This window comes from Medicago sativa, chromosome 6 (assembly GCF_051527215.1).
Source record: "Medicago sativa cultivar Bolivia chromosome 6, Bolivia_mono, whole genome shotgun sequence".
Classification (NCBI taxonomy): Eukaryota; Viridiplantae; Streptophyta; class Magnoliopsida; order Fabales; family Fabaceae; genus Medicago; species Medicago sativa.
Window position 1 is genome coordinate 82,686,389 of NC_140754.1, and position 27,755 is coordinate 82,714,143.

General features: G+C 33.4%; 1 protein-coding gene and 1 long non-coding RNA gene across 2 annotated transcripts; one reads left to right on the plus strand and one right to left on the minus strand.

The window, feature by feature from the left end:
* Nucleotides 1-407: 407 nt before the first annotated feature.
* Nucleotides 408-4,335, minus strand: LOC146917413 (3-ketoacyl-CoA synthase 2-like). The gene is made up of 2 exons (XM_085719243.1): nt 3,669-4,335; nt 408-1,469 (listed from the first exon to the last, which is right to left on the minus strand). Exons 1-2 carry the CDS (start codon nt 4,311-4,313, stop codon nt 702-704), a joined length of 1,413 nt encoding a protein of 470 aa, XP_085575369.1. The 5' UTR covers nt 4,314-4,335; the 3' UTR covers nt 408-701.
* A 10,503-nt stretch (nt 4,336-14,838) lies between these two features.
* On the plus strand, nt 14,839-15,703 carry LOC146917414 (uncharacterized). The gene is made up of 2 exons (XR_015015611.1): nt 14,839-15,313; nt 15,414-15,703. It is a non-coding gene; the product is annotated as an uncharacterized LOC146917414 (long non-coding RNA).
* The last annotated feature ends 12,052 nt before the right edge of the window (nt 15,704-27,755 follow it).

The following is a 27,755-nucleotide window of genomic DNA, read 5'->3' on the forward strand; positions in this document are numbered from 1 at the left end:
ATTTTTTAAAAAGAGATCGTAATAAATTGTTTTTCATAAAATAAGTTTTTTTGAATAAGCTGTTTTTTAAAATAAACTGTTTTGCATAAGATAAACTGTTTTTGAAGAAATAAACTATTCTAACTTTTAATTTTAAGTTGTTATTTTTTATAATAAAAGTGGTTTTATTCATTGGATAAAAAATATTTGTTTTGGTTCGGTTCGGTATGGTTAATATGTAAGCAAATGGTTAACCAAACCATAACTTTGGTTCAGTTCGGTTAGCTCCAAACTTGAAACGGTTCGGTTCGGTTTCCCCGAACCATTTCAAAATTTCAGTTCGGTTCGGTTCGGTTTTTTGGGTTAACCGAACCATGCCCACCCCTAAATATAAAATACAGCCTATATAACAATAAAAACAATTGATATAGTTTAACTTCTATAAGATTATTACTAAACTTCAACAAAAAAGTTTCACTTAGAACAAATCACATACCATTTCCCATACATGCTACAACACATTATTCATCAATTACTCCATCATTGATATAATACTAGTAACATAACTACCAATTATTAGTAACATTTCCCTTTTTTTTTAAGAAGTTAAATCAGCCCACTCAAACTGACATTAGGGTGAATCGAACCAAAAACCTTGAGAAGGAGCACACTTTCAGGTCCCAAGTCAATACCATCATGTCAATCCAAGTAGATTACTAACATCATTTTGAAACATAAACAGGAAATTCATGAACCTCATCACTCCAAGGATTAATCTCCTTAATTGGATCAACATTCCTTAATGCACACCAAACAGCAGTGTTACACTTAAATCCAGACCCAAATGCAATTTGCCAAATCCTATCACCTTTTCTTATCCTTCCCTTAGCTTCACAATAAGCCAAAACATACCAAACAGAACTACTTGAAGTATTTCCATATCTATAAAGTGTCATTCTTGAAGGCTCAATTTGCCAATCACTTAATCCAAGCACTTTTTGTATCTCATCTTGCACACCTTTTCCACCAGTATGAATACAAAAATGCTCAAAACATAGCTTAAAATCAGGTGTATAAACCCTAATTTTTGAATTAAAATATTTTTTAGCTACAAAAGTTGTAGCATATTTTAATTGTTCTAGTAAAGGTAAAACTGATTTTCCAAGTGTTGTGATGTTTGCTTTAAGTGCAAAACCAGCTGAATTCATTAGTCCTTTTGAAAGTGATATTCCTATGATTTTGTTTGTTTCATCTTCTTGTTGAAGGATTGAATTGTAACAATTGTCTTGTGAACCTTTGTGTGTACGAACAGTGTGTTTAAGGTGATATTTTGAACGGTTAGAATCTGAAGAAATGTTTGAGAGTAAAATAGCTGCACCACCTACACGAAAGAGACAATTTGAAACAAGCATTGATCTGTTGTTTCCTAAGTACCATCCACTGTTGATGTTTTCTGTGCTCACTACTAAGGCATATGAATTTGGATGTACCTATATACATATGAAAATATGGAATTAAAAATAAACAAAGGATAGATAGGAAATTAAGTATGGAGGAAAATGGAAAATTATGTAACACTTAGAATACATATAGAAGTCGTGTCTGATGTCCAACATGTGTCATGTCCGGTACCAGCGACGAAGCTAGCCATTTTTGTACGAGGGGGTTAAATATAAAGAAAGAAGATAAAATTATATATTGAGTGCAGTTTTGATAGTTTTTATCGTTAATAAACATCTCTTTATAGTTGTTTAAGAGATCGAAAGTATCAAAATAAGACGTAGTACATCTATGACACAAATGATATCTATTAACATTTTTATTTCTAGTAATTTTAGACAAATAATCTCATTTGGAGTAGCTAAATATATTTTATTGGGGTATCTAATTACTAAATATACTAACCTATTGAAATAAAAAATATTTTTTTGGATAGCTAAAGCCACCGCATAACAACACAAGGCTTCGCACCTGTCCGACACAAATACGACACCAACACATATGATTATATTCAATTATTTTATTTTATTAAAATATTACTGGTGTGGATGTGTCAATATTCGTATTTTGGCTTATGTCTCTGACTTAGTCGGTGATTCAAGGAAAAATACCAGTGGTATTAATTATGGGAAATCATTTATGGAGCATTCATTGGTTAAGATAATGTTGTTTGTGTGATGCTTTAATGTTTCATGAGTTATCTAGGTTTTACATTTAAAGCATAGGACAATGTTTATCTATAAGAAACAAAAGGCATCGTCCCGTGAGCATAGCTCAGTTGGCAGAGACATACATTGTTATATGTATAGGCTGAGGTTCGAACCCTGCACACTCCACTTATTCTCTTTAAAAAATGTGAATTCTAACCGCTAGACTACTTAAAAAAAAAAAAAAGGCATCCCACTACCAAATGTGTTTTTGTCAAATAGTACTACTGTGTTATGGGTTAAAAATATCAAATAGCACTACTGAGTTTTATGCATTCGTACATCTAATCTAGGGGTGGCAAAAATACCCATGCCCACGTGTACTCGTGGGTAAAATCCGTCACGGACATGGAGAGGGTAGCTAAACGGGTATCCACGGGTATAATAAACGGGTATTTGACTACCCATTATTATATGGACACAGACACGGATTGGATTGTATCCATACCCACGGGTACCCATACCCGATAATAAATTCAGTAAATTACTAATATATCTTTATATATCATATCTTATTACTTAAAGTTGGTACCTTATTGAAGAAAATTTTACCGCCCACCTAAAAATCCTCAATAATAACCTATTTTTATTTTAAATTTTTTTAATTCATCTTATTAAGTTCACCGTTTCCACTTCATTCACATCATAAAACATATAGATTATATAAGAATCATGAATTTTCTATGAATTATGTATGATTTATGAAATTTTGAGTGGATTATATATGGATGTTTAAAAGTTGAAGTTTTTTGGTAATTAAAAAAAGTTATTATTTGTACAAAAAAATAAATAAATTCAAAACTCCATGGGTGCCTATGGATACCTCAATACCCACGGGTGCCCGTATAGTGGGTACCCACGAGGATACGGGGCGGGCACGGGTATCATATTTATCCAACGGGGCGGGGACGGGTATCATATTATCCGTACTCATGGGTAATCATACTACTTCCCCATGCAGATATTTTTTGAGAGATACTATGTAGATATTGTACAAGTACATTTTTCTTGACAAGTTTTTTTCTTCTTTTTTGATGAGATTTTCTTGACATGTTTTGTACATGTACATATATTTTTTGAAATAATATCATCATAGGACACTAATTTAATTAGACATTTGTAAAAAATTTATATTACTCTAATCAGAGCCGTTCCCGGTCAAAATGAAGATCCGACTTATACAGTAAAAATGAGTCTCTAATAAAAAAAACACAATTATTATTTTAAAAAAACAATCTTCTTATAAATAACATCCATAATCATAAAAAACCATGAGACATGGATGAATTTATTTGCAATAATAACAATCAATTTTAATTTGGTTGCAACAAAAAACCAGTGTATTTTTCCAATATTATTTTGTAAACTCGCACATATATTAATTTAATTTAATGCAGCTACTATAAGGATGAAATTATACTACTAGCCAAACAAAAAGTAAGATCATAGAATTTTTAAAAAATAATAAAAAGATTATCTAACCTGAAGTAGTTGTTTGGCAAGGTCTATGGCTATGAGTCCAGCACTGCAACCCATACCACTTAAATTATAGCACAAAATTTGATGCTTAAGTTTGTAATGGTTAATAACCATTGCACTAAGAGAAGGTGAAGGATTGAAAATACAACAATTTGTTATAAGAATTTCAATATCCTCAACCTTCATTTTTGTCTTCAACAAAAGATCATCAATAGCACCAAAAATCACTGCCTCGGTTTCTTTCCTTGCTACATTAGTGCAAATATTTGGTGGAATATTCAATAAGTTCTCTGGCACATAAGTTTTATCACCAAATCCAGATTTATCCATAATTTTCTTTTGGAAATCTATGCTCTCATCTCTAAAATGTCCTCCACATCTTGATGTTTCTATAAACAATTCCTTGCTACAAATGCTTCTAGGAAAAGGTTTATAGCATGAAAAATCTACTAGATATATATTTTTGGAACATTTCTTTAGGTAAAAGGTTAATATAGATGCTATTAAGGTACACCATAGTAAAAGTGAAAAAATGTTACTAGAGTTGAATAATATTTGGATATTTAGAGGGAAGTCTCCAATGATAGGGAGGGTATAGAACTTGGATTGAGCTAAGGAAAGGAATGACATTGAAAACATACTCATCATGTTGGATATGCTATGATTCAAGTCTAGGAGCTTTTGTATTTATAGAAGTTTGTAATAAAGAACCAAGAGATACATTGAATATTTGGCTTGTCTCATCACTCATGCTCCCACTGGTCCAAATTATGAGATGAAAAAAAAAAATCAAAACTAATGAAATCATTTATTGTTATGATTTTTTAAATATTTTTACAGAGCTCATAGTAGAAACTTTGTCAGAAATTGAATATATATTCGCTTATTTTTTATTTTTTGTCAAGTAACCTAATGACTCGAATTCACACATATTAAATGCGGAGAAGAGTGATGTCCGGAGTTCAAACTCCAACCTCTGTATATATTATGCATTGTTCATATTAACTGAGTTAAAGTCATGATGACAATATATTAAAAAGACAAACATTTTAGATAAAAGTGAAAATTTATTTAAAAAATAAATATATCTTAAAAATTGTAACTTTTTTCTTATAATTAAAATCCAATAATTTAGTTCTTTTTCATTCTTGGGTGTGAGCCCTCTTTCACTAAAAAAAGAAAAAAAAAATCCAAAATTTCCAATAAAAGTTGTTAGAAATAATTCCGGAGAGATTATTATTTGTGGATTTTTTAGATAGACAATATGATAATAGTATATTGAGATCTCACACACAAAAATGGAAAAGTTGAAGTTTGAATCCCAGTCACAATTTTCAACTTAATTTTTTTGACAATTTTTCGATTAAACCAGATTTTTTTTTCATTGACATATATATTTTTTTAATCATATCTCAATCAACCTAACTCCTCAAATAACTACTAGCAATGCCAAAATCAACCTAACTACTCAAATAACTACTTGCAATGCCAAAATGGATTGAGCTCGATGAATTAGTTCGTTTAACCCACTATGAAGGATTATTCTTAGATAATTACAAACCCAAATACAAATCTTTTAGGCACACTCACAAAATATAAATTTCACATCGTATTCTTCTTTTTTTTTTTTTTGAGATAATTGACTTGGGTTGGCCGGAGAATGCATCAATTAAATTTCATAAAGTTAATGTTGAATTCAAACTAATTTCTTTGCTAGATGTACATTTTGAATTTATTTTAGTAGTGACTTTACTTTGTTTGTTAGAGCAATCTATACTATTTCGAGGTTATGTTGTATTCAATTTAAGTGGACTATTTTAAATGTTATATCTGTGTAATATTTGATGGATTATGTTATGTTAATTTTAATGGATTAATTATGTTTTTTTTTCTTCTTCCAGTTTTGATTGGCCAACTTGATAACGTTAATATGTTTTTTTTTTTGGTTACAATAACGTTAATATGTTTAGTATCATAAATTTCATGTTGTTAAAAATTAAAAAGGAAGAATATTCAATCAAACTCACAACATTCAATTTAATATCATAAAATTAGAATATATACAAAAGTGACAAAGACCGACCAAAATAGTCATGTTTTCGAATTTGTAGCATTAATATCCAAGTCATCATTAGTTATGTATATAATAAGCCACATGATCTATCAAACTTTACAAAACAAACACCTCAACAAGACAGGAAAACCAAATTTCGTCCCACGAATACGGGAAAACTAAATTACACCGCATTTGGCCGACAAAATCACACAAAAAAAGTGAACAACACTTATGTCGATAAAAGGAGAGAAAAATTATGCATATGGGTCATTCCATGTAAAAAATTAGCTCAAAACCAACTCTCTATGATGGAAGAAGAACAAGAGAGGTTTAAGAGAAGATGAAGTTTCTCTCGTTACAAAGTTAAGGTCGACCATTCAAGATCTATGTTGAAAGTAAATAAGTCTCCATATTTTTTTTACGAAGAAAATTGCTTTTTTGACATAAAATACTTCCTATTGACACAAATAAATGACGATTTTACCCCAGCAGCAGTTAACCGCCGCTGGGATAGGCGTCGGTAGTTAACAACCGCTTCCAGCGATTGTTAACTGCTGCTGGAAATTGGTTTTCTGCACAAGAGGTTTTCTGCACCTCAATAAAGCGGTGATTGAATCACATGCCAACTTATTCTGCCACCAAACTTCCATTTTTTAATTGCTTTTCTTATTTAATTGCCACGATCATCATCTTTTCATTCTCTTTCTCTCTCTCCTCCTCATAGAACAAAAACACTGTTTTTTTTTGAAGTCGTAAAAGAAAAAACAGAGTACCCATTAATCAAAATTGAAACTTTTTAAGGCAGAAGAAGATAGACTAAAACAGGGACAGTGATGATCAAAAAACTCAGTTAGAAGTAGTGATTTCCAAAGCAAGTAGTTGCAAAGAAAAAGAAGATGGAAATAAAGGATTTGGATTATGTTTTGATTCCTGTTGGTATATTGGTGTTGTTAAACAATGTTAGTGTGTTGTGATTTTTGCTTGCAAGTTTATAATTGATGAATTCCTGCAGGTTCTAGTTATGTAAAAGGCTTAATTGGACATTTGATCCCCTAAATAATTATGAGTTTACATTTTAGTCCCATAAATTGTAAAACTCACATTTTGGTCCCCTTGGTTTTGCTCCGTTAGTCAAAAAGGTCCTTAGATGTTAACTTTAACCTCAAATGACTTAAGTGGACCAATCTTAAGAGTGTTCCACCATAGATCCTATTGATTTTTTAACTTTAACCGTTTGATCTTTTATTTTAAAAAGGAACAGTTGGATAATGCAGGTTTATTATATCTTAGTGTGTATCACCAACATCTAATTGGTGCCCAAGTTGATTTCATTTTCCCTTCTCTCTCTCTATCTCTCTCTCTTCCCGTGAACTTCTTTCTTTTCTTTCTCTCAAACCTTCAACAAAACAGAATCCTCCATTGTTGAACAAAACCCATCCTTCATCACCACCACCGCATGCGAACCACCTTCCACCACCTACATCAATTTCACAGTAATCATCAAATAGAAAGTTCTGCAATTTCTACAATGGAGAAAATTCATGAACCCATATTCTGCAATTTTTTCACAGTAATCATAAAACAAAATAGAAAACACTCACCCACATTCATGAACCCATACTCAATCATTGTCTTTTGTTTCTTCATGAATCTTGTTTCTGGTTTCACAGTTTCTGAGAATTTGTGGAACTCAAAATTGATTTTTTTTTTAGATCTGAGATTGAGGGTATTATTATTGTGAATTGATTAATTTGAAGTTGTGGGTTTTGTTGATTTTTGTGTAAAGTTAAGATTTTTTTGGATTTTGGTATCTGGGTTTTGTTTAGAAGATGAAGATTGAAGTGGGTTTAGGAGGAAATAGTTTATAGAATGAAGATGAAAATGCTATCGTAGTTGAAGTGTTAAGTGTTAATGCTTTTTCCTTCAAAAAAAAAAAAGTGTTAATGCTTTTAATTATTTGGTTACAAATTCAGTTTCAAATGAAAAAAAAAATAGAGCTGTTTTTGATGAAAATCAAAAAGAAATTTTGAATGTTTATTCTCCATGGGTTGCTTGAAAAAAGAACCGACGACAGTGAGAGAGAGGAAGAACTAAAGAAATAATTTTCTCTGTATGTTTGGTTGTTTCCAAATTTTATTAATTTTTTGGGTTTAAATTTTTCTTTTTTCTGGGTTGTTGTGAATTGTGATGAATGTATGAATATTTGATGATGAACAAGAATAAGGGAGAAGAAGAGAGAAGATGATAGTGTTGGAAAAATTAGGTGCTGACGGCTCACTACAGGTATAATGGACATGCAATCAAACAGCTAATATCATATGAAAAATTTTAAACATTAAAAAACTAACGGAGGGGATCAATTTGACTGACGGAGCAAAACCTAGGGGACCAAAATGTGAGTTTTACAATTTATGGGACCAAAATGTAAACTCATAATTATTTAGGAGACCAAATGTCCAATTAAGCCTGTGTAAAATTATGTGAGCTGCAGGTTTATGAGTGTTGCAGGTTTATGAGTGTGATGGAATTCGGTTCTGTTTGTGCATAAATTGTATTCCCTCCTTCCCGGAATAACTGACCCATTTTTTAAAAAAAAGTGTCCCAAAATAACTGACTCATTTTAATTTTCAATACAACTTTCATCATTCTCAATACAATATAACACTAAATAATACTACTTTTATCATTCCCAATACAATATATTCCACTTTCCCTTTTATTTATACATTTTTCTTAATATGTGAAAAACAAAAATGTGTCAATTAAATTGGGACGGAGGTAGTATGTGAATTTTTTTTGATGATGATGAATTGCCGTTTTTTATAAGGAAAAGGATTGCTTTTTCAAAGGAATATTTCGCTGGAAGCCATGTGCACAGGATGGGAAGGCAGAGGCGTGGGAAGACAAGGGAAATGTTTGTCTGACATGAGGACAAAAGGTTATGGACATTGACATAAAGATGATGATAGTGGCAATTAAATAAGAAAAGCAATTAAAAAATAGAAGTTTTGTGGCAGAATAAGTTGACATGTGCAGAAAACCAATTTCCAGCGGCAGTTAACAACTGCTGGAAGCCAGTGGCAGTTAACTACCTGCTTCTATTCCAAGTTTCAACGGTTGTTAACTGTCGCTGGAGGTAAAAATATCATTTACTTGTATTAATAGGAAGTATTCCATGTTAGAAAAGCAATTTTCTTTGACCAATACCAATGTAGGCCTTTACTAGATCCAACTATTGTACTATTTAGTCACATGGTTTTTGTTGTGCCCCACCTATGTTGGTGGTGCATTGTACCTCACCCAAAAATGTTATTGCAAGAGAATCTATAATGATCTACGAATTATGAAATATACACTTCACATCTAACTTGGGTGGCGTTTAATTTGGGAAAGGACAGTTTTTTCCATGGGAAAGTGTCCTTTTCCAGGACAAGTGGCGGTGGGTAAACTGGCTAAGAAAAAAACAAATAAAAATGAAATTGGTTTTTTAATGCACCGGTTCAATTTTTTTCAGATTCAAAGAACACAAATTACCTCAGCCATTTGTTAATGTTTAAACTCATTTCTTTCCACCAATCTGAAGTATATCATCATCTTCTTCTTCTTCTTTTTTTGTATATTGATCTGTTATATAACAACATATTTTGTTACCAATAACACCAACACCATAAATTCAGATCATAATCTGAGATTGGAATAGAAAAGGTGAAAGCTTTGGAATTGAAAATTGTTGAAAATTGAAAAGTAAGTTGTTGTTTTGAAATAGTTCTGGAAAGTGAAGTTGTTGTTATGAAATTGTTCTAAATTTGAAATTGAAATTGTTTTGGAATTAGAAATTGGCATTGGAAAGTGAAGTTGAAACTCATGAAATTCTGACAATGTTATATCACCATTGTTGTTCCTCCTTCTTCTGATGCTGGAAACAACCCTTTTAATATTTAATCAAATTATTATTTTCTTAGATGCCATTCATAAATTTCAGAGATCTCGAACAGGAAGAAGAGAAAGGAATAGAGAGAGAGAGAGAGAGAGAGAGAGAGAGAGAGAGAGAGAGAGAGAGAGAGAGAGTGAGTGAGACGAGGGTGTGGTCGGTGATGGTGACAACGCCGGAGAGGGTGAGGCAGGCGGCGGAGAGGAGGACAGGAGCGATGGGGTTGTCTGAGAAAAGCTTGAGGATGGTGGTGGCTCGTGTCAATGGAGGATGCGGTGATGGGGATGAAAGAAAGTGTGTTGGTGATGTGAGATTACCAAAATAGCCCTAATTTTAGGATGAAAGAAAGTGTGTGGGGTTTCGTATGACCCCATCTTTAAAAACATAATAATTTGATTTATAAAAAATAAAAAAACAATTTTTTAGAGGAATTTATAGATAAATAATTATGTGTGGGATCTCATTTTTTGTTTATCAACAAGTTGCAAAGAGGTAACAGGTGAAAGATCTGGACCATTCAATTAAAAAACAATAAATCTATGGTTGAAACACTCACTTTCCCATGATGGGAAAAAAGTTTCCTTTCCCAAATTAAACGCCACCTCTAACTTGAGGTGGCATTTAGGGTGGGAGAGGGAAAGATTTTTGCACCATAGGAAAGTTGACTTAAACCATCAGATCTAATCAAGAACACAATTTTACTGTGGTCTCTCACTATCAGATCTCCCACACTTTCTCTCTCACCTCTTCTCTCTCTGACCCTCAAGAACAAAACCACCATAAACACCACCATGTTTAACTTCCCTTGCCTTCACTGTCTCAATCCTTGCCATTAACCAATTTTAATTTCACTTGTCATTGCTAGAACAATCTTTTCAATTAAAAAATCACAGGACTTTGCATAATAAATTTACAGCAGGAAACAATTGAATGAAAAAAATATATCAAGCATTTTCATTAGATCTCGGATCTAAAGCTGAAAGCCCTTCTGGAAAAATAAAAATGGAGAAACAAAATTAATTTAACAAAGAAGAATATGAAACAACACTTACATCCCTAACAACGATAACAACAAAAATTCATTTCTTCGTTTACACAAAATCAAACGAGGAATAGGAAAAGGGAAAGTTTTACTCTTGTTAACAACCAACAAGAGGGTTGTTGTTGATGATGAGGATGTAAAGTTTCTTTCACAGCAACCCATGACGGAAGTGACCGTACAAGTGGTCGGCGACCTTTATCCGACAGAGTTGTTCTGTCCATTTTATGAGGCTTAATTTATGAGTCGGAGGGGGGAATGGATAGAGGAAGAGACAGTGGTTGGTGTGGAGGCTGTAAGTGGCGAGCGCGAAGGGTGGACATGGAGGTTATGAGTGGACGACGGCGAGGCCGAGAAAGGAGGCGTCGGAAGGGAGAATGGATTCAGAGACGAAGGTTTCGATGCTGGCGTCGGAGACTGGATTCTTCGTCAGAGGAGGGAGCGGAGAGAGGAAATCACGGTTGCAGGAATGACGATCGAAGGGAGGACGAGGAGGTTGGTACAGTTGTATAGCCACGTCGGAAACTCGACGGCAATGGAAAATCTGGGTTGGTATATTCAGGTGACGTCATTAATGGTGATTATGGTTGGAGGTTGAAGACAAACTAAAAGATTTAGTGTGGATAGACCATGATAAAATCAGTGTTCCACTTTAATCTAATGGTAAACAAAGAACTTTCCTATGGTGCAAAAATCTTTCCCTCTCCCACCCTAAATGCCACCCTAACTTGACCCTAAAACTCCCGGTGGAATTTAGTATGGGAAAGGGAAGTTGTTTCCGGAAAGTTGTCTTTATAGCCATGGATATATTGATTTTTAATTTGAATGCTGAGATTGATTTTTGGCAACCTACAAGTAACTTTTTGCTAACAAAAAAGGATACCCCACCACCAATAGTTGTTTATTTATAATTTAATTTCTTGCCATATTTTAAAAGAGGAATTGAGCTTCTGTAACGGGTCAGCGCCACCGCATTTGATCTTTGCAAAAAAGCCTTTAAAATTAATATTGGTCATAAATATGAACAAACAAATATTATACCACACTCCTCAAAAAATAAATAAATTATAAGGTATTTCTATGAAAAAAGTCTATTACGACATAGATGAAATATTTTATTTTTGCTTATTTTTTATTATGCCTTTTGCTATTTATTATTCTATTATTTTGTTAAATTATTATTTCTATGAAAAAATTTGTCCTAAATTATTTTTATTTTTGTTGACAAAAGTCGTTTTAATCCTATACCAATGAAATATTAATGTTATATTTTTTTACTATACTCTTAACTATATATTTATTTTTCTTTCAACTTTTAATATATCTTTCTCAAACGATTAATAAAGGATAATTTTATAGATAAAACTCACATTTTCTCTTTTTATTTAAAATTAATCACATTTATTAAATTATGTGAAAAAATCAAAAGAATTAAAATTGGGGAAATGTTGTAAAATTTTACTGTTTAATTATTCATAACTGTTTAACCAGTCATACATTCCAGCAAAGAGTTGTAACTTGTAAGTGAGTAATAAATTTTCATTTTCACCTACGAGAATTGCTTCAAGTAAAAGAGGTCAAACACCTTCGATGGAAAAAGATACTCACATCTAATGTCCGAGGTATATCTACTCTCCCGTGGAGGGAAGGTTGGTATAAGAAACTAAAAATTTGTGTTTTGAAGGAAAAAATTGTTTAATTAGTGATATCATATAATATGTATATAGTACCACTACCACATATAGTACGTGATGTTTCTTGTAAAAAAATAAATAAATAAATAGCTACGTGATGCACATAGAATTCGCATCTTGTCTGACTTGCAATACCATGTCCTGACTCATTTTAACTGATCCCATCATCCAACCATTATTCTATTAAGTTCATATTCCCAAAATATGAATAGACCCCTCCACAATTCATCATCCAAGACATTAAATATTTCACCCCAAATAAACTATCTACACCATTAAATATATGCTCTCACAATTAAAATATGTCATTGGTATGTATAGAAAAAGTGTACCAGAAACACTCATTTTATTGCTTCAAAAAAAAAAAGAAACACTCATTTTAAGTACCATATGCACAATTCAGTCGGTAGTTGCAAAGATAATATTATGTATGTTCAAGACTAGTGTAAAAAGAGGATTTAGATACACCACTTTTAAACCCGACAGTGAAAACCGGCTTATAACAAATGTTGCGATACTTTTGTAATAACGATTTAAACTAAAATTAGTTGTTACTTGCTTTAGTCCGGTTCCAACAATGTTCGACATATAGTATTATTAACACAGACACTTTTGCATGGAAATTAAAATGGTGTGCTTAGTCTTGGGACTTTTCCAATTTAAACTAGAATTAGTCATTGAATGGGGGGGGGGGGGGGGGGGGGTGTCTCTCTTTTTTGTTTTTGGATCTATTTTGACAACCTAGTCTTAGATTTCCCTGCCTCAACCTAAAGAACTTTCTAATCTCAATCCAGAGATTTACAACAGGTGATTTCAAACAATTGAATGTGTTTACACAAACTCTAGGAGTAGTAAACAAGTTTAAGAACATTACACTTTTAATGTATCTCTAATGGATTTCTATGATCGCTAATGGACAAGGTATATAATATAAACAAGTATGCATATAACTACAATCGTATATGAACAAGTTAGACTTATGTATGTAGGTGACTAGTTTAAAAAATCGTATAAGTTAGTAACTTTCTTCAAACAAATTTGGTCCTTTATATAGAGTTGAAGCTTGATGAGCATTGCTGAAGAAACCTTGTCTTTGAATGCCTGGTTGAATGTTGAGACATCCTTGATTAAATCCAGTCATCGAATCAGCCATGTGTTTCCATCAATGATGCTCTTAATGAATTCTACTCCTTTGCATATGTCAGAACAATGTTTCCTTTCTTAGCAAATAGGCGTTACTTTCATCATTAATGAAACCTTGAATCAATGAGAGTACAGAGGATCTCAGTCCAAAGGCTTCAACCACAGTGTTCACTTCAATAGAGTTGACCTTAATCTTGATACAAAATCTTATCTATCTATGCCAGAGAGCTTCATCAAGGTCCAAAGTGTTGACCGATAGTTCAAAGCTTTGACCAGATTTCAGAGCTTTGACTTGTTCTAGAGGCAGAACTTCTCTTCTAGAATTTCCTGCACACTTAAACACACAATAAAGTAACTTAATTGTTATGCATACATGCTTTGTGCATGCTTCATTATCATCAAAAGTAAATGGCTTTGTTTTTAACTGATGTTGGTCTAACAATCCTCATTTCATTTTGTCCGGTTACAACAATGCTCGACATATCGATTATCTACACTGAAAATTTCGCAATTATAATGAAAATTAAAATGGCATGCTTAGCTTTAGGAATTTACACATTTACATTATTGGTCGGGTTTGTGATTAAACTGACCTAAAAATATTTGATTTACAAAAGAAAATTTATTTATCACATGATATCAATCATATGTTATATATTCCCTCCTTCTCTATCCTCCTTTGTCTCCCTTTATGGATCCCACTTGTGTAACATAGAGAGATTTATGTTATATACCATTGACCAATAAGGGTGTGCCACGTGGCACAATTTTATTTTATTTATAAAAAAGACAAAATAAAAGAAACAACACGTGAGAGAGGAAGAAAAGTCAAGCTCCACACCCTTTTCTTCTTCTTCTTCTTCCTCCCTTCCTATTCGAAACAAAACCCACCCACCATAATCATTAGCTTCTCGTCCACCGGCGCCTCCGCCGCCGTCGACCTGCCACACCCTTTTCTTCTTCTTTCTTCCTCTTCAAAACAAAACCCATCCGCCGTCAATTTTCCACCAACTGTCGATAACTTCAAATTTGTTTTGAATTTTGTTTAGAATTCATTGATTTTTACTCATGGTTATTTTCCACACAAAAACAATAGCAGAAACTCATGCACCCCTGTGCTTTTATGAGGGTAAAAATCAGTTTCAGCTTGTTTCCAAGCTAGATCGGAGAAAAAAAGCCCAATTCTTATCTGTTAACCGAGAAGTAATGATGTCTATAAATAGAGACTCTTGCACCCAATTTTATTCTTTCAAAAAGTTGGCGGTATAAGACAAAGGTCAAGCATCAGAGTTTCAAGGCAGAAGGTTTTCTCCTCCTCTTATTCTCTCTAGGTTATGTTTTTCACTTACTTTCTAATGATGTTTAATTCATGTTGGTTTAATTTAAATAATTAATAAAAAAATATGTTATCACCTCTTCGATGATTTATTTATACATCTATTTTTTCCATCACTCATTACTATCTTTTACGAAAGACTAAAATATAAATAAAAACTATATATAATGTAGTTTTTTTTAGCAAATATATATTGAGATGAAGGGATACATGCAACATATTGATTAGGGTCATTCAACATTAATTAAAATTTTATAATGACTTCTTACAAATCCTAACAGATGAAAAATATTTAAGTAAAATTAACAGAGCATGAACTGTTTACTTATAAAATGATCAAAAAGTTATATGTATTACATGTAAAGGAGAAACAAATATGACTCAATTAAAAATATTTGTTTATGCTTTGATAATTGTTCTTTCTGTATTTCTTGTTGAAGCACAAAAAAGTATGGCATTTTTCAAACCATTTCATATTTTCAAATTTTGACTTATACACAATATGTTATCACCTTTTATTAACATTCTTTTTCTTATTTGATGATGCAGCTAAAACTCCTTGTAAAAATGTCAACGATTGTCCAAAAGCGATAAAACCTATATTTGTAAAGTGTTTGGGTAATTTTTGTCACTACTCTATTGGGAAGATTTAGGTGAAAATAAATATATATTATTTCTATGTTATAATATTTCTACTTTTGTAATTCAATTCAAAATTTAATTTATGTTTATCTAGGTTTTCAATTTAACTAGGCAAACACTGGTGCTACACATGTTTTAACTAAGCACATTGAACGACTATTCTCTTTGAATGTGATTGGATTGTATGATTATGGTAATCATGGTTTAGTTTTGAATACATGCACCAAATTTTAAGATTATTTATTACAAGATTCAAGTGTTTTGTTTAGAAGCCAAAATAGAATATATTAAACCGAGAAAATCCAGCAGAAGGACCGCAAGGGTAGGGCTCAAAAGAATATCAAACTATGAAATCACTTATTCTTAAAGCTTATTAGGTCTAGCTTATCACTAAACCTAATTTTTCCCTCTAAACATACGTCATTAAATGCTAATTGTTGCAACCCTAGCAAATTTCCCTCCTAACACATGGGCTATTTGAATTTCAAATTTGTGATAGTTGTATTCCCTTGGAACTCGCTTGCTTTCAATAAGTGGTAGTATTAGAAATTCAAATTTTCCCTTGGAAATATATTAATTTCAACCTTTGTTGTCCCCATGCAGAACTAAAGAAGATCTGTTTCCAAGGCATGTTTATCTTAACCTATTTCATGCTATATATATGTACCACTTATTTCCATCTGTGCTCATGCTCTTCTTCTCCTTATTTCATCGTTCTTGCATATGTCTCGTCGAGACATTGAAACTTTGCTCCAGTACCACTCTTTAACCGGTATATAAAGTATCCGAGTTCCTTTTAAGCTGCCTATAATATGATAATCCATGATATCGCTAACATGTTTGTGTATGTTAAAACCTTGGCAGGTCCTCTGATGAATAATCCTGCAAATGAGATGGAGAATGCTGTCAACAATCTACAACTGAAGTATAGGACGTACATAGTTGAGTACGATGTTGAGGATGTGGGTTTTCGAAACTCGTGTTACTGCTTTTTCATTCTAGGGTTTAATTTTTGACGTTATGTTTTTCTAAAGGACATTTGTTTGTTGTCCTTTTAGGGTGCTGTCCAGTTACCGAACATGTTTGCTGCAGATTTTGGCGACCAGATCAATCGTTTCACAAACCTAATAGACCCCAAAAACAATAAAAGCAGTTCAATCGTTTTTTGTATTTTGTGTTTTGTTAATTCTTTGAGTTTTTCTTTAACAGATTTGCATTCGTATTTATTAGTATAAAAGGGATATAGAAACTGTGTCAACAACTTTTAGCATGTATGAATGGCCATTTGCTGAAGCTCTCCTTTACCAGTACTATTTAAACGTCTATTGCTTGATTGTTATTGAATTTCAATTGCGTTCTATCATGGTAAAACAACTTATAAGCAACTTCTTGCCTGAAAATAATGAATTGCTGTTAATACTTAATAATAATGTATAATAAAGAACAGTATTCTCCATCTCTATTACATAGCGTAGCTTAGAATATGGACCAAATGTCGATCATCACGTGTTCTCAAAGATTAATTGTTTGATGTAACATATAATAAACCATGTGATAAACCATTTGATAGATATAGATGCCAGGAAAGTTATTGCATTTAAATTTTTGGATGATTATTGTATGTTTAGCTTATTATAAAGTGAAGATCATCTCATGAGAATTGAAACATATTTGATGTAAAATAACCTTTTAATTTTATGGTTTAGTTATTGCTTTCAATCATGCGGTGTCTTTTTGGATTTGGAATTTTAATAGTATTCTATATAAGAATGATGTGTATATTTAAATTTATTTATTTAATAATGTTAGCAGCAAAAATAACATAGGCAATTGGTGTGGCTAATCAAATACTCACGGTTAATAATTATAATGGCCCACTTTAGTTAAATTCACAATGGTAGTAGAGGGATCGATTTCCATTAGTTTCCCACTGATTTTTGCTTGCTTTGTAAACACAAGGAGATTTATTAAAAAACGGCTGTTCACTTCCCCATATAAAAAACCATGTGATAGACCATTTCTCTGCTTATTTGACTCCACCAACTGTTTGTTACATTTTTTTTATTTCAAACGTTAGTATATAATGTAATGTTAATTTAGTACTTTCAATCATCGAATTTTAATTGTTGGCTGATCTTTTCTAGCTCATAAGACCCGTGCGGCGCACGGGTCGGCAATCTAGTATATTAAATCATTTCTCACAATAAAACTGCTCTCACTTGACATGTCCCTGCATATTTGTATTATATAACAATACAAATATGTAATACAAAATGAAAGTATATTGTATTTTTTATATTAACTAGGACTTTTTAAAAAACTTGATGTTGATTTCCACAAGTGTATAGCATCGTTCATAAAGTTAAACCGGTAAACTGAGTGTCGAATTCGAGTACTAATTTATGGAAAATACTTCCATGACATTGCTTGGGTGCCATTGGTGCCATTGGTGCAATCCTGGCCGTTGATGTGTGTGAATGTGTGTGGGGATGTGTGTGTGATGTGTGTGTGGTGGAGATACAAGCTATGACACCAATGGCACACAACTATGGCACCAAAGTGGTTCCCCTAATTTATACAGTCAAATTGTAATTTTGGAACTTGATTGAACCAAATGGTACGAGTTTGTTGTTTGTAATTTTACAATAAATGAAATTAATTGAAATTTGATAATAATAAATATCGCAGATGAGTTTTACTTTTTTTTTTTTTGAAGGACAGATGAGTTTTATTATTTTCTTTCAAAAAAAAGATGAGTTTTATTTGAAAAGTAACTTTGCAATATTTTTCTGATGTTACCCATTGAATTTGTTCTTCACATTGTAACCAAATTCCTAGAGAGTTCAATCCTAATATTTTAGTGATTAAACAATTAACCTTAAGAGTTGCCCATAATCTCTTTTGGATTTAAAATTACGATTAACCGTGAATATATAAAAAATTATTTTGGTTTCAAGGTCCACATCTATGGATAGACAATGAATACAAGAACATGTAATCTCAATCATTCACGAATTCCACTTTCATTTCAAATCATAAATAGTAAATCAATTTAATGGTGATCGATTGATAAAAAGTAATTTGAGAATAGAGATTAAATAATTAGTGTAGAATAATTAATTTAGACAACAATCATCAAACTATCATATAAAGATTTCTCAAATTTAAATCATCTATAATTGAGATGTGTTATTTGAACAACCATTTGTGTGACAACCATAACTTTACAAGAAAAGAAAGTAAAAATATAATGTGAGTATGAGTCACAAAATTTATCACAAAATGGTTGTACAAATATTATTTCTCTATGGAGTTTAGCTACTCAACCGGTAGAATTTTTCGACTCCGCTGACGTCGTCCCACATTGCCATTTTCCCTTAAGGTCCTTCCCATGTTTGCTTCCCCTCCTGTTTTCCTTTGTGTACTTGCACGTTCCTTTCCTTTTTAATATATCAACTCGACGAAAAGAAACCTAATTCTATTATGATAAATTAAGGAGAATTACTTTTCCCACCCTGTGCCCTTCTCACGCGCCCTGGAAAATTGACTAAATTACCCTCTGAAATACATATTCCGGAATATTAACTACCGGTCCGGATTACATATTCCTGACCCATTCGAAGTATAAAAGGGCGTTCACCCCCCGTTTTTACAGTTTCACTTTTCACTTACTCTCTCTCCCTCTAATCCCAAAATCCGAACTGCAAAAATCAAACCAAAATCGGTGAAATCTTGCTCAAAAGGACCGCATTTCAATCCTTGACAAACATCACATGGAAGGTTAGTTCAATTTCTGTATGCATGCAAGTAATTTGTTCGGTTTTTTTTTCCTATGAACTGAAGCAATCCGGAATTCGTTTTCCGGACTGTATTGTTACATTCCAGAAAATAAATTCCGAAAACACCCGATATTGGTTTTGGCCGTCTGTTTTGTACTGCTATGTGCTGATTGTTTTGTGTGCATGTCACAGCAGGTTCAACCTCTAATACTCGACGCGTAAGGGAGGCAGTGCATGCTTCCCGTAGGAGAGAGCGTCGCCAACGTCTGGAGGAGGAAGGTGGTGTTCCTCCGAGGCGTCGGGGTGCTAGAGGACGTCGTGCTGATGTCGAGCCTAATGTCGAGCATCAGCCGGAGTAGCAAGAGTATATGGACATGGAGCAGGAGCAGCCTGATGTGGAATTGCAGCATACGGAGGTGCAGGAGCTTGAGGAGGAGCTGTAGGCTATGGACGAGGAAATGGAAGATGTCGAGCCACAACAAAGGCGAAAGAAGAAGGTGGTGGACCCTGAGCCACTAGATGACTATCTCAGTGGCCCACACGAGACTGGCCTGCTGTGGAGGTACCATGTGCACGTGGCCAGGAAGGCGGCTGATGGCGAGATATTTATTAGTGTTAAACTCACTTACTTTATATCTGAAACTGCCTGTTTATGTGCTGTTAAATCTGCATGTTCATTTACTGTAATTTTTGTTTGTGAAGCCATGAGTTTAAACTCACTTTATTAATTTTAATTATTTGCAGTGGCGTCCAAAATTAAAATGCATCAACATTGGAAAGAAGATAGATGCGATGCCAGATAATGACACCAAACCTATCATGGCTGCACGGTGGTGGAAAAACAAATTGCATGACACCGGCCTTGGTTGGCTTCAGGATACCAGCTACAGCCTGCTTGACCAAGGTCTGATTTGTGCCTTTGTGGAGAGGTGGCACGATGAGACTTCCAGCTTCCACCTTCCTATTGGGGAGATGACAGTCACACTTGATGATGTGGCCTGTTTGCTGCATCTCCCCATTGACGGCATGCTCCTGTCCCACAAGTTCTTATCATGGGATGAGGCGGTGGAATGGATGGAGTTTTATTTGAGGTCTGATCCGGGTGATGCTCTTTTTGATGTCGAAAAGACCAAAGGTGCACATTGCCGATTTAGCTACTTGGAGAGGATCTTCAAGGACCGTTTGAAGGAGCAGAGGGATTTGACGGTCGAGTATGGTGTGAGTCCGGCGGTGGAGAGGTTGCGGGACCAGGCTGTCCGTATATATTTGATGTACTTGGTGGGGATCATGATATTCAGTGACAAGAGCCAGTGGGCTGTGGATGTTGTGTACCTGAAGTACTTTAGAGACCTTGAGATTGTTGCTGGTTTTTCATGGGGAGATGCGGCACTAGCTCACTTGTATAAGGAGCTCAACAATGTTGCACGTTGGAACACCAGTCAGGTGGCAGGATACCTGACTTTGTTGCTGGTATAAATTAAAAACTATGTTTTATTTTGTTAAATTTAAGTGTATATGGTTTGTATATATAAACTTGTGTTGTCTTTGGTGCAGGCTTGTGTGTTTCACCACTTCCCAGGTATGGGAAGCAATGATGTCTGGGAAGGGTGCTTCGTCACTTTGGGTGGGTTCAAACCATACCGAGACATCCCCTTGAGAGTGCACCTACTGGTGTTAATTTGGCGGAGATCACAAACCACTTTCAGCATGCACTTGATTATGCGCTGACACCTCAGATGTTGGGAGAGACTGCAGTTTATTATGTGGAGTCAGTAGATGGATACATCGAGTGGTTTTACCAGGGGTCTCATCCACGTATGATTCTTCTAGACGTGCCGGTGCCGGTGCTGAGGCCACCAGAGCGTGAGGTCCTTGATGCGTGAGCTGCTCAGGAGGATGGAGACCTTGTGTACTTACAGCTTAGCGGAAGGATGAGCCGCATCAGAGACCACATCTATGCCGTGATGAGAATTGGTTTCGTGCCGAAAGGGACTGTGGAATGGCAGCATTTGGAGGATGCGTTGAAAGAGGTGCATGATGGGAAAGTTTAGTGTCGTCGGGGAGCTACTGAGGATGGCAGGGGTGGTGGCAGAGGTGGTGGCAGGGGTGGTGGCAGAGGTGGCAGAGGTGTTGGGGGTGTAGTTATTAGGGGTTGATTGTATTTTTTTTATTAAAGTTTGAAAATTATATTGTGTTGTTAATTTTGATGTTATAATTTGATTTTTTGGTTTGCATATGGTCAAAGGCCAAAAACATTGACTGAATCTGCTCTAAAACAGAGGCTCAGCCAAAACAGATGGCTTCTGCCTCTGTACTGATGCAGTCCGGATTTTATAATCCGGACATGATTATCACTTTCCGCATTATATAATCCGGAACCATCGTTCACCACCCCCTTTTGTTGACTTTCAACGGGGTGATTTACACTTTTCGGATTATATAATCCGGAAGTTATCTACAATTTTCGGATTAAATAATCCTAATCAATATATTCATAACCGGCATCATCATCCATCAGGGTGAATGAAGTGATAAAATACACGAATATATCCGGAGTTAATATTCCGGAATGGGTTCGGATTATGTTATCCGGACAAGGGGTATTTTGGGAAAAAAATAGGACGCGCGAGGAAAGGCGCAGGGTGGGAAAAGTAATAGTCTAAATTAAGTCTCTCTTTTATTTCTCTCGGCCAATATAAAACATACCACTATTCGATTTCCTATTCTATTTTGTTTTTAGGTGCTTTCCTTTTTCTATTCCCACCTCACCGAATAGAACAAAGTATCAAACAAAGAAAACATAGCTTTTATGAGGTGCTTTCCTTTTTCTATCCCACCCTCAAAAAATAAATATCCTATATATATGTTTCTTCTACAAATTTCAGGAACTTTAATTCAAACTCATGTAGTAGAACTTTACTTCTAAAATTCAACCTGCTTATATGAATAATTAAAATAAAGCGAAACTACAATAGAATCATCTGATTAGTGGATAAATTGAAAGCATAAATAGATAATTGACTCACTGAATAAAGAGTTGTGATTTATTCTAAACGACTCTCAACAAATCATTAAACTGATAAAAATACTTAAAACATAATTTAAAAGACTTTAAAAATAATGACTAATGAATGACGAATAATCATCACAGCCACAAACTTAATATGTTGTTTTTCCTCAAGTAACAAACTACTAGAACTTTTAACTTGGAATCAAACAAAGTATCATACCTTTCAAATTGCGATCAACCTCAATGCTCAGATTATCACTTGTCTCACTTCCACCTTCCAACTTACTTACCACTTCCATTCTCTAGGTCTTCTATCAGGACATGCTTAGAAAAGATAGTCCACAACCTTCAACCACACCAAATTTCTATTTACTTTCTAACAAAATCTCTCTTAGCAAGTGTGTTGGTTAATCCACTCAATCAACATGTTAGTGCCATTTTTACCACATGCTGCAAATATTTTAAGTAATCATTCAAAGCCAATATAAACATACACACTTTAGAGATTTTTAAGGTTATTGTAATGTGACTTGGGTTAAGGTGAAATATATTTTGAAAAAGAATGCTAAAATTGGAGCTAGATATCCGCTACTTATTATTTATTTACTTTCTAATTTGAAGGGATCAATTTTGATGAAATTTTCGCTTTTCTTTTTCTTTTGTGTATACTGATTTTAGATGGTTCAGTCTACATTTTTGTCTTTTTTAGTAAGTTCTCTAGTACCCATATCCCAAACTTAAAATGTTAATGATTTCAAAGAGCAACCCCAAATATAGTTTTAAACTAAGAAAAAGAAAAATTATAACTTCTACGTAAAGAAAAACTATAACTTCAAATAGGTCAAAGATATATAAAAATTTCAGCTCTAAAGATTTGTAATGTGGTTTGTCGCCAAAACAAAAGGATTAATTGTAGGCTCAAAGTGATTTAGCAAAAGATAATAATTCACAGTATCAAACATATGCCTCACGTGTACCAAATAAAATTAAAACATGGACATTCTTATGCAAAAGAGCAAGGTAAACAATGAAATGTATTCAAGTCAAAACTATCACCGGCTAGGTAATTAGAGAATTTGGATGATGATCGGATGTATGTCTCTTTCGACTCGTGCCCCTTAGTCAAAACACTTTTGAACTTCTGCAGCTAAGCTATCTTTTTGGTTTTGTGTTAAGAACAACTTTTTCAGATTTGAGATGATAACCTTTCATCGGTTCTGCATAATTCAATTTATTGCAAGAGAAACATTAAAAATCATCAAAACAACAAATTATCAAAATCATGTATTTCTAAGACTTAAAAATAAGATTGACTGAAAATAAACATAACCACTAAAATAATGGGTTGCCTCTCAAACAGTGCTTCTTTAACGTCATTAGCTTGACGCATAAACCACTATTAAGGTGGAATATATGGTACAAAGAACACATAATCCTTGTTCTTTCTTATGTTGAGTAGGAACTCCATGGACTTAAGCATGCTTCTATGTCCTTTTTCATTATCCTTCTCTGCTTTGGCGCTAAACTTTTTTGGAGGATTTTTGTTTTGTTGAGGAATTGATAAGTTTCAATTGAAATTTATTTCACCTATGTAAATCATGACACTTAATGACTTATATTGTAAGAAACATCATAAAAATTCCAATTATTGTAATTATTAGGATACTATTACTGTATTAGAATTATTGTAACTTTACCGTGTAAGCCAACACAATGAACATCAATTAACAAAAAACAAAATTTACAAACAAGAATGTGAAGATAAGGAATTTTTCCTAGTGAACCAACCACTTGCTCAACAATTACACATCAATAGTTAAGGCTCTGAAACATGGGCAAATTGCCCAACGAAGCTATTATATCGTCAGCGAAGAATGGAGGTTTAGTAAACTAGATTTCCGTCCAGCGAAGCAATTAACTCGATTAGCGAGTAAAGGTGGCCTAAAAAGTCCCACTTGGGGTAAACAGACAGAATCTCATTAGATAGAAAATGGTTGCTTACCCAGCGAAGGGGGTACTCACCTAGCGAAGACCAAATTGTAGAATCTATAAATAAAGGGGTCACCTTCATTTATAATTCATTCATTTAATATTCAAGTTAGGGAAAGCAAGCTTAAGAGATTGTTAAAAGGAAGAAGTTAGGTACAAGTACATCTCAACATCCTCTCATATATCTTGTAAGTTATGGAATATGTATAGGGGTTGTAAAATGTAGCAAGTGTACTAATTCGTCGACAAGTAGTAAAATGATTGCATAGAACTTGTTTGGATAGCTTGATTTTACGACATTTTAACAAAATAGTTAGGGAAATGTCTTGGCCATTAACAGCCTCCACTGTTTATGGCACCCTATGAAAGAATGCCAAATTATTGTCACAAAACATTACTAGAATATTTCTAAAACTAATAAAGATTGAACAGTTAAATTAGGTAAAACCTTAAAGCAAGGGTTGGTAGTCATCGAGACATAGATCAATTTATGAACATGTGTAATTGCAAAAAAAAGCATTAAGGATAAATTTAATCGAATAAAATTAGAGCACTCAAGTGTATTCAATGGACATTAAAAGTTACATGATCAAACAATTACAGAGAAGTACCTCCTTCATGACCTAACATAGAAAATTAGTTATTCATGCTTTCTTAACATACACTATTGAATATGAAAAGGGAAACATAAATAAAGGATCACTTGTAGTGACTCCTTGGCTCCCTAAAGGCTATGGTTGCTCTTAAACTTCCAAAATCACGTTTTTGCATTCATTTGCTTGTTAAAAGATGTTTTTCTACTAACTTAGGTGCTTACTACTAATAGGCAAGTGTTTCCCTTCTTTTTCGAAACAGTTGGCCCGCGACATGGGGTCTTCATGTCGCAACATGAGTTTCGACAAGCGCATACACCTCGTAATTTCTTATGACCTTGCGACACACATCTCATAGTGCACGACACGAGTTTATGCCAGCCAAAATATATCTAAATTTCTCTTGATCAGTGGCGGATCTTCTTGGGAGCCCATGGTAGCCATGGCTCCCCCCAGTTTTCTAATAAATACTAGATTAGGCATAATAAAACATATGGTTCACATGCGTTGTAGTGGATATTGGAGGCAATTTGTATCATGAATGAGGGCGTGAGTTCGAGTCCCTCTATCTCTTTTTTCTGTATTTATAATGCATTTTTTATTTTTATTCACAAAAGAGTATCTGCCAAGATAGATTCGAACCAAGAACCAGTGATCCTCAGGCAGAAATCATGAATGATGGCGTGAGTTCGAGTCCCTCTATCTCTTTTTTTCTGTATTTATAATGCCCTCTATCTCTTTTTTTCTGTATTTATAATGCATTTTTTATTTTTATTCGTTGTAGCGGATATTGGAGGCAATTTGTATCATGAATGAGGGCATGAGTTCGAGTCCCTCTATCTCTTTTTTCTGTATTTATAATGCATTTTTTATTTTTATTCACAAAAGAGTATCTGCCAAGATAGATTCGAACCAAGAATCAGTGATCCTCAGGCAGAAATCATGAATGAGGGAGGGCGTGAGTTCATGAGGGAGGGCGTGAGTTCGAGTCCCTCTATCTCTTTTTTCTGTATTTATAATGCATTTTTATCCTCAGGCAGCAGAAATCAAGCACAACAACCATCTACCCCAAATTACAATTTGTATCTACACATGAACACACTTACATATATATAGGTTATGAATATTTTACCCTTATCATTTTAACTAAAACTCATTTTTACCCTTTATAACTTTTATTATAATTAAAACATGATATGTTTTCAATTCCAAGCTGAAACGTCGATAATAAAATAAACGCTAAGCTGAAGTGATTTTCATCCCCAATTTTTTGTCTGAATTTTTTTTTTCATTTAACAAACAGTTTTTTTTTTTACGTTGCTTATGAATTTAACCGTTTTTTTTTTGTTACTTATGAATTTTACCCTTCCAAATAAAAGGAATAATGAATTGAATGTGTATCGAATTGTTTTTTAAAGAAAAGTTTATAATTTTATTGGTAAGATTATAATTTAAAATGAATAGATGGAAACATATTTAAAACAAAATTTCATTGAAAAGGAATTAATTTAATAATAATACATAATATATATTAAATTAATAAATTTAAATTACTAAATTCTACATATCTTAACTATTTTGTCAAAAAAATATTTTGAATATTAATTGATATAAATTTTAATATGAATTAAGAATGTCCTTTTACGTCATTTTACATTAATCAGCTAGTTGAACCGCTAATTTTACCAAACACTTTAGTTAGCTTATCGACTATCACTCAATAGCCATCAGCTATCCGCTATCAGCTATAAGTCATCAGCTATCTGCTATTTTTAGTTAGCTTATCAACTATCAGTCAACAGCCATCAGCTATCCGCTATCAGCTATAAGTCATCAGCTATCTGCTATTTTTACCAAACAGAGCCTAAATCTAAATTTGTTTAATTATGCTTAAACTTTTAAGATTTTGAACAATTTTTTGCACAAGTGTTAAGAACATTACGAAAATTTCATCTGCAAAAAGTTATCTCAAAATTTTATTTTTGCATCCAGATTTTTGTTACTTTTATTTTGAACTTTTGTCTTCTAAAAAATTCATATTTAATTTATTTCATGTTAAAACATTCTAAATTTTAGTAAACAAGCATTTTTTAATGTTCTAAACTTGTATAAAAAAATCGTTGAATAATTTAAGAGCTTTTAGAAGAGCGTCGCCGGCGTGAACGAGGTGGTGAAAAATCCAAACACTCTCCTCATACTTTTTTCACCACCTTGTTCACGCCGGGGACACTCTTCTAACCTTCGCTTGCAAATTCATCTAAGACATCAATTTGAACAACTTAATCACACAGTCAACTTCAACACACAAAAACTCAACAATCTTCACCATCGAAAAATCCAGCAACAACCTTTTCGAGAGAGAAGCGAAACCAGTCGATTTTCAAGGTTCGGATCGGGAAACAAAGAGTGGGTGCGAAGAAGATTTAAGAGAGCGAAGTAGTAACAAAGAGAAACAGTAACACAGATCTAGTTATTTTTCCTAGCAAATTCAAGGGAATGACCGGAAATATTTGTAGGGTGAAATATTTTATGGATCTGGAAGAATAAAAAGGAATGAAGGAGAGTGATAGGCTTTGACAAAAATTATGGGAAAATTTGTAACCATCCTTAAACTCTTAAATTTTTCAACGATTTTTTTGATACAAGTATAGAACATTACAAAAGGTTCGTTTACTAAAATTTAGAATTTACAACCTAGAGAACATCTCTAATCTCTAGGTTTACAGTCACATAATGAAGAAGAAACTGAGGGATTGCATTGCCTAAAGATTCTAATAACTGTCTATTTAGGATTGTATAGTTTTAAGTAGTTTTTAGTGTTAATTAATCATTTTGAACTAATAATGCTTGTTGTGGATGTTTGATGATACAAGATGAG

What these genes read in the sequence shown, in the direction of transcription:
- LOC146917413 (XM_085719243.1), bottom strand. Translation starts at nt 4,313, where the DNA reads ATGATGAGTATGTTTTCAATGTCATTCCTTTCCTTAGCTCAATCCAAG. An exon ending in TTGCCAAACAACTACTTCAG is followed by an intron (nt 1,470 to 3,668) that starts GTTAGATAATCT and finishes ATATGTATATAG; the next exon opens with GTACATCCAAATTCATATGC.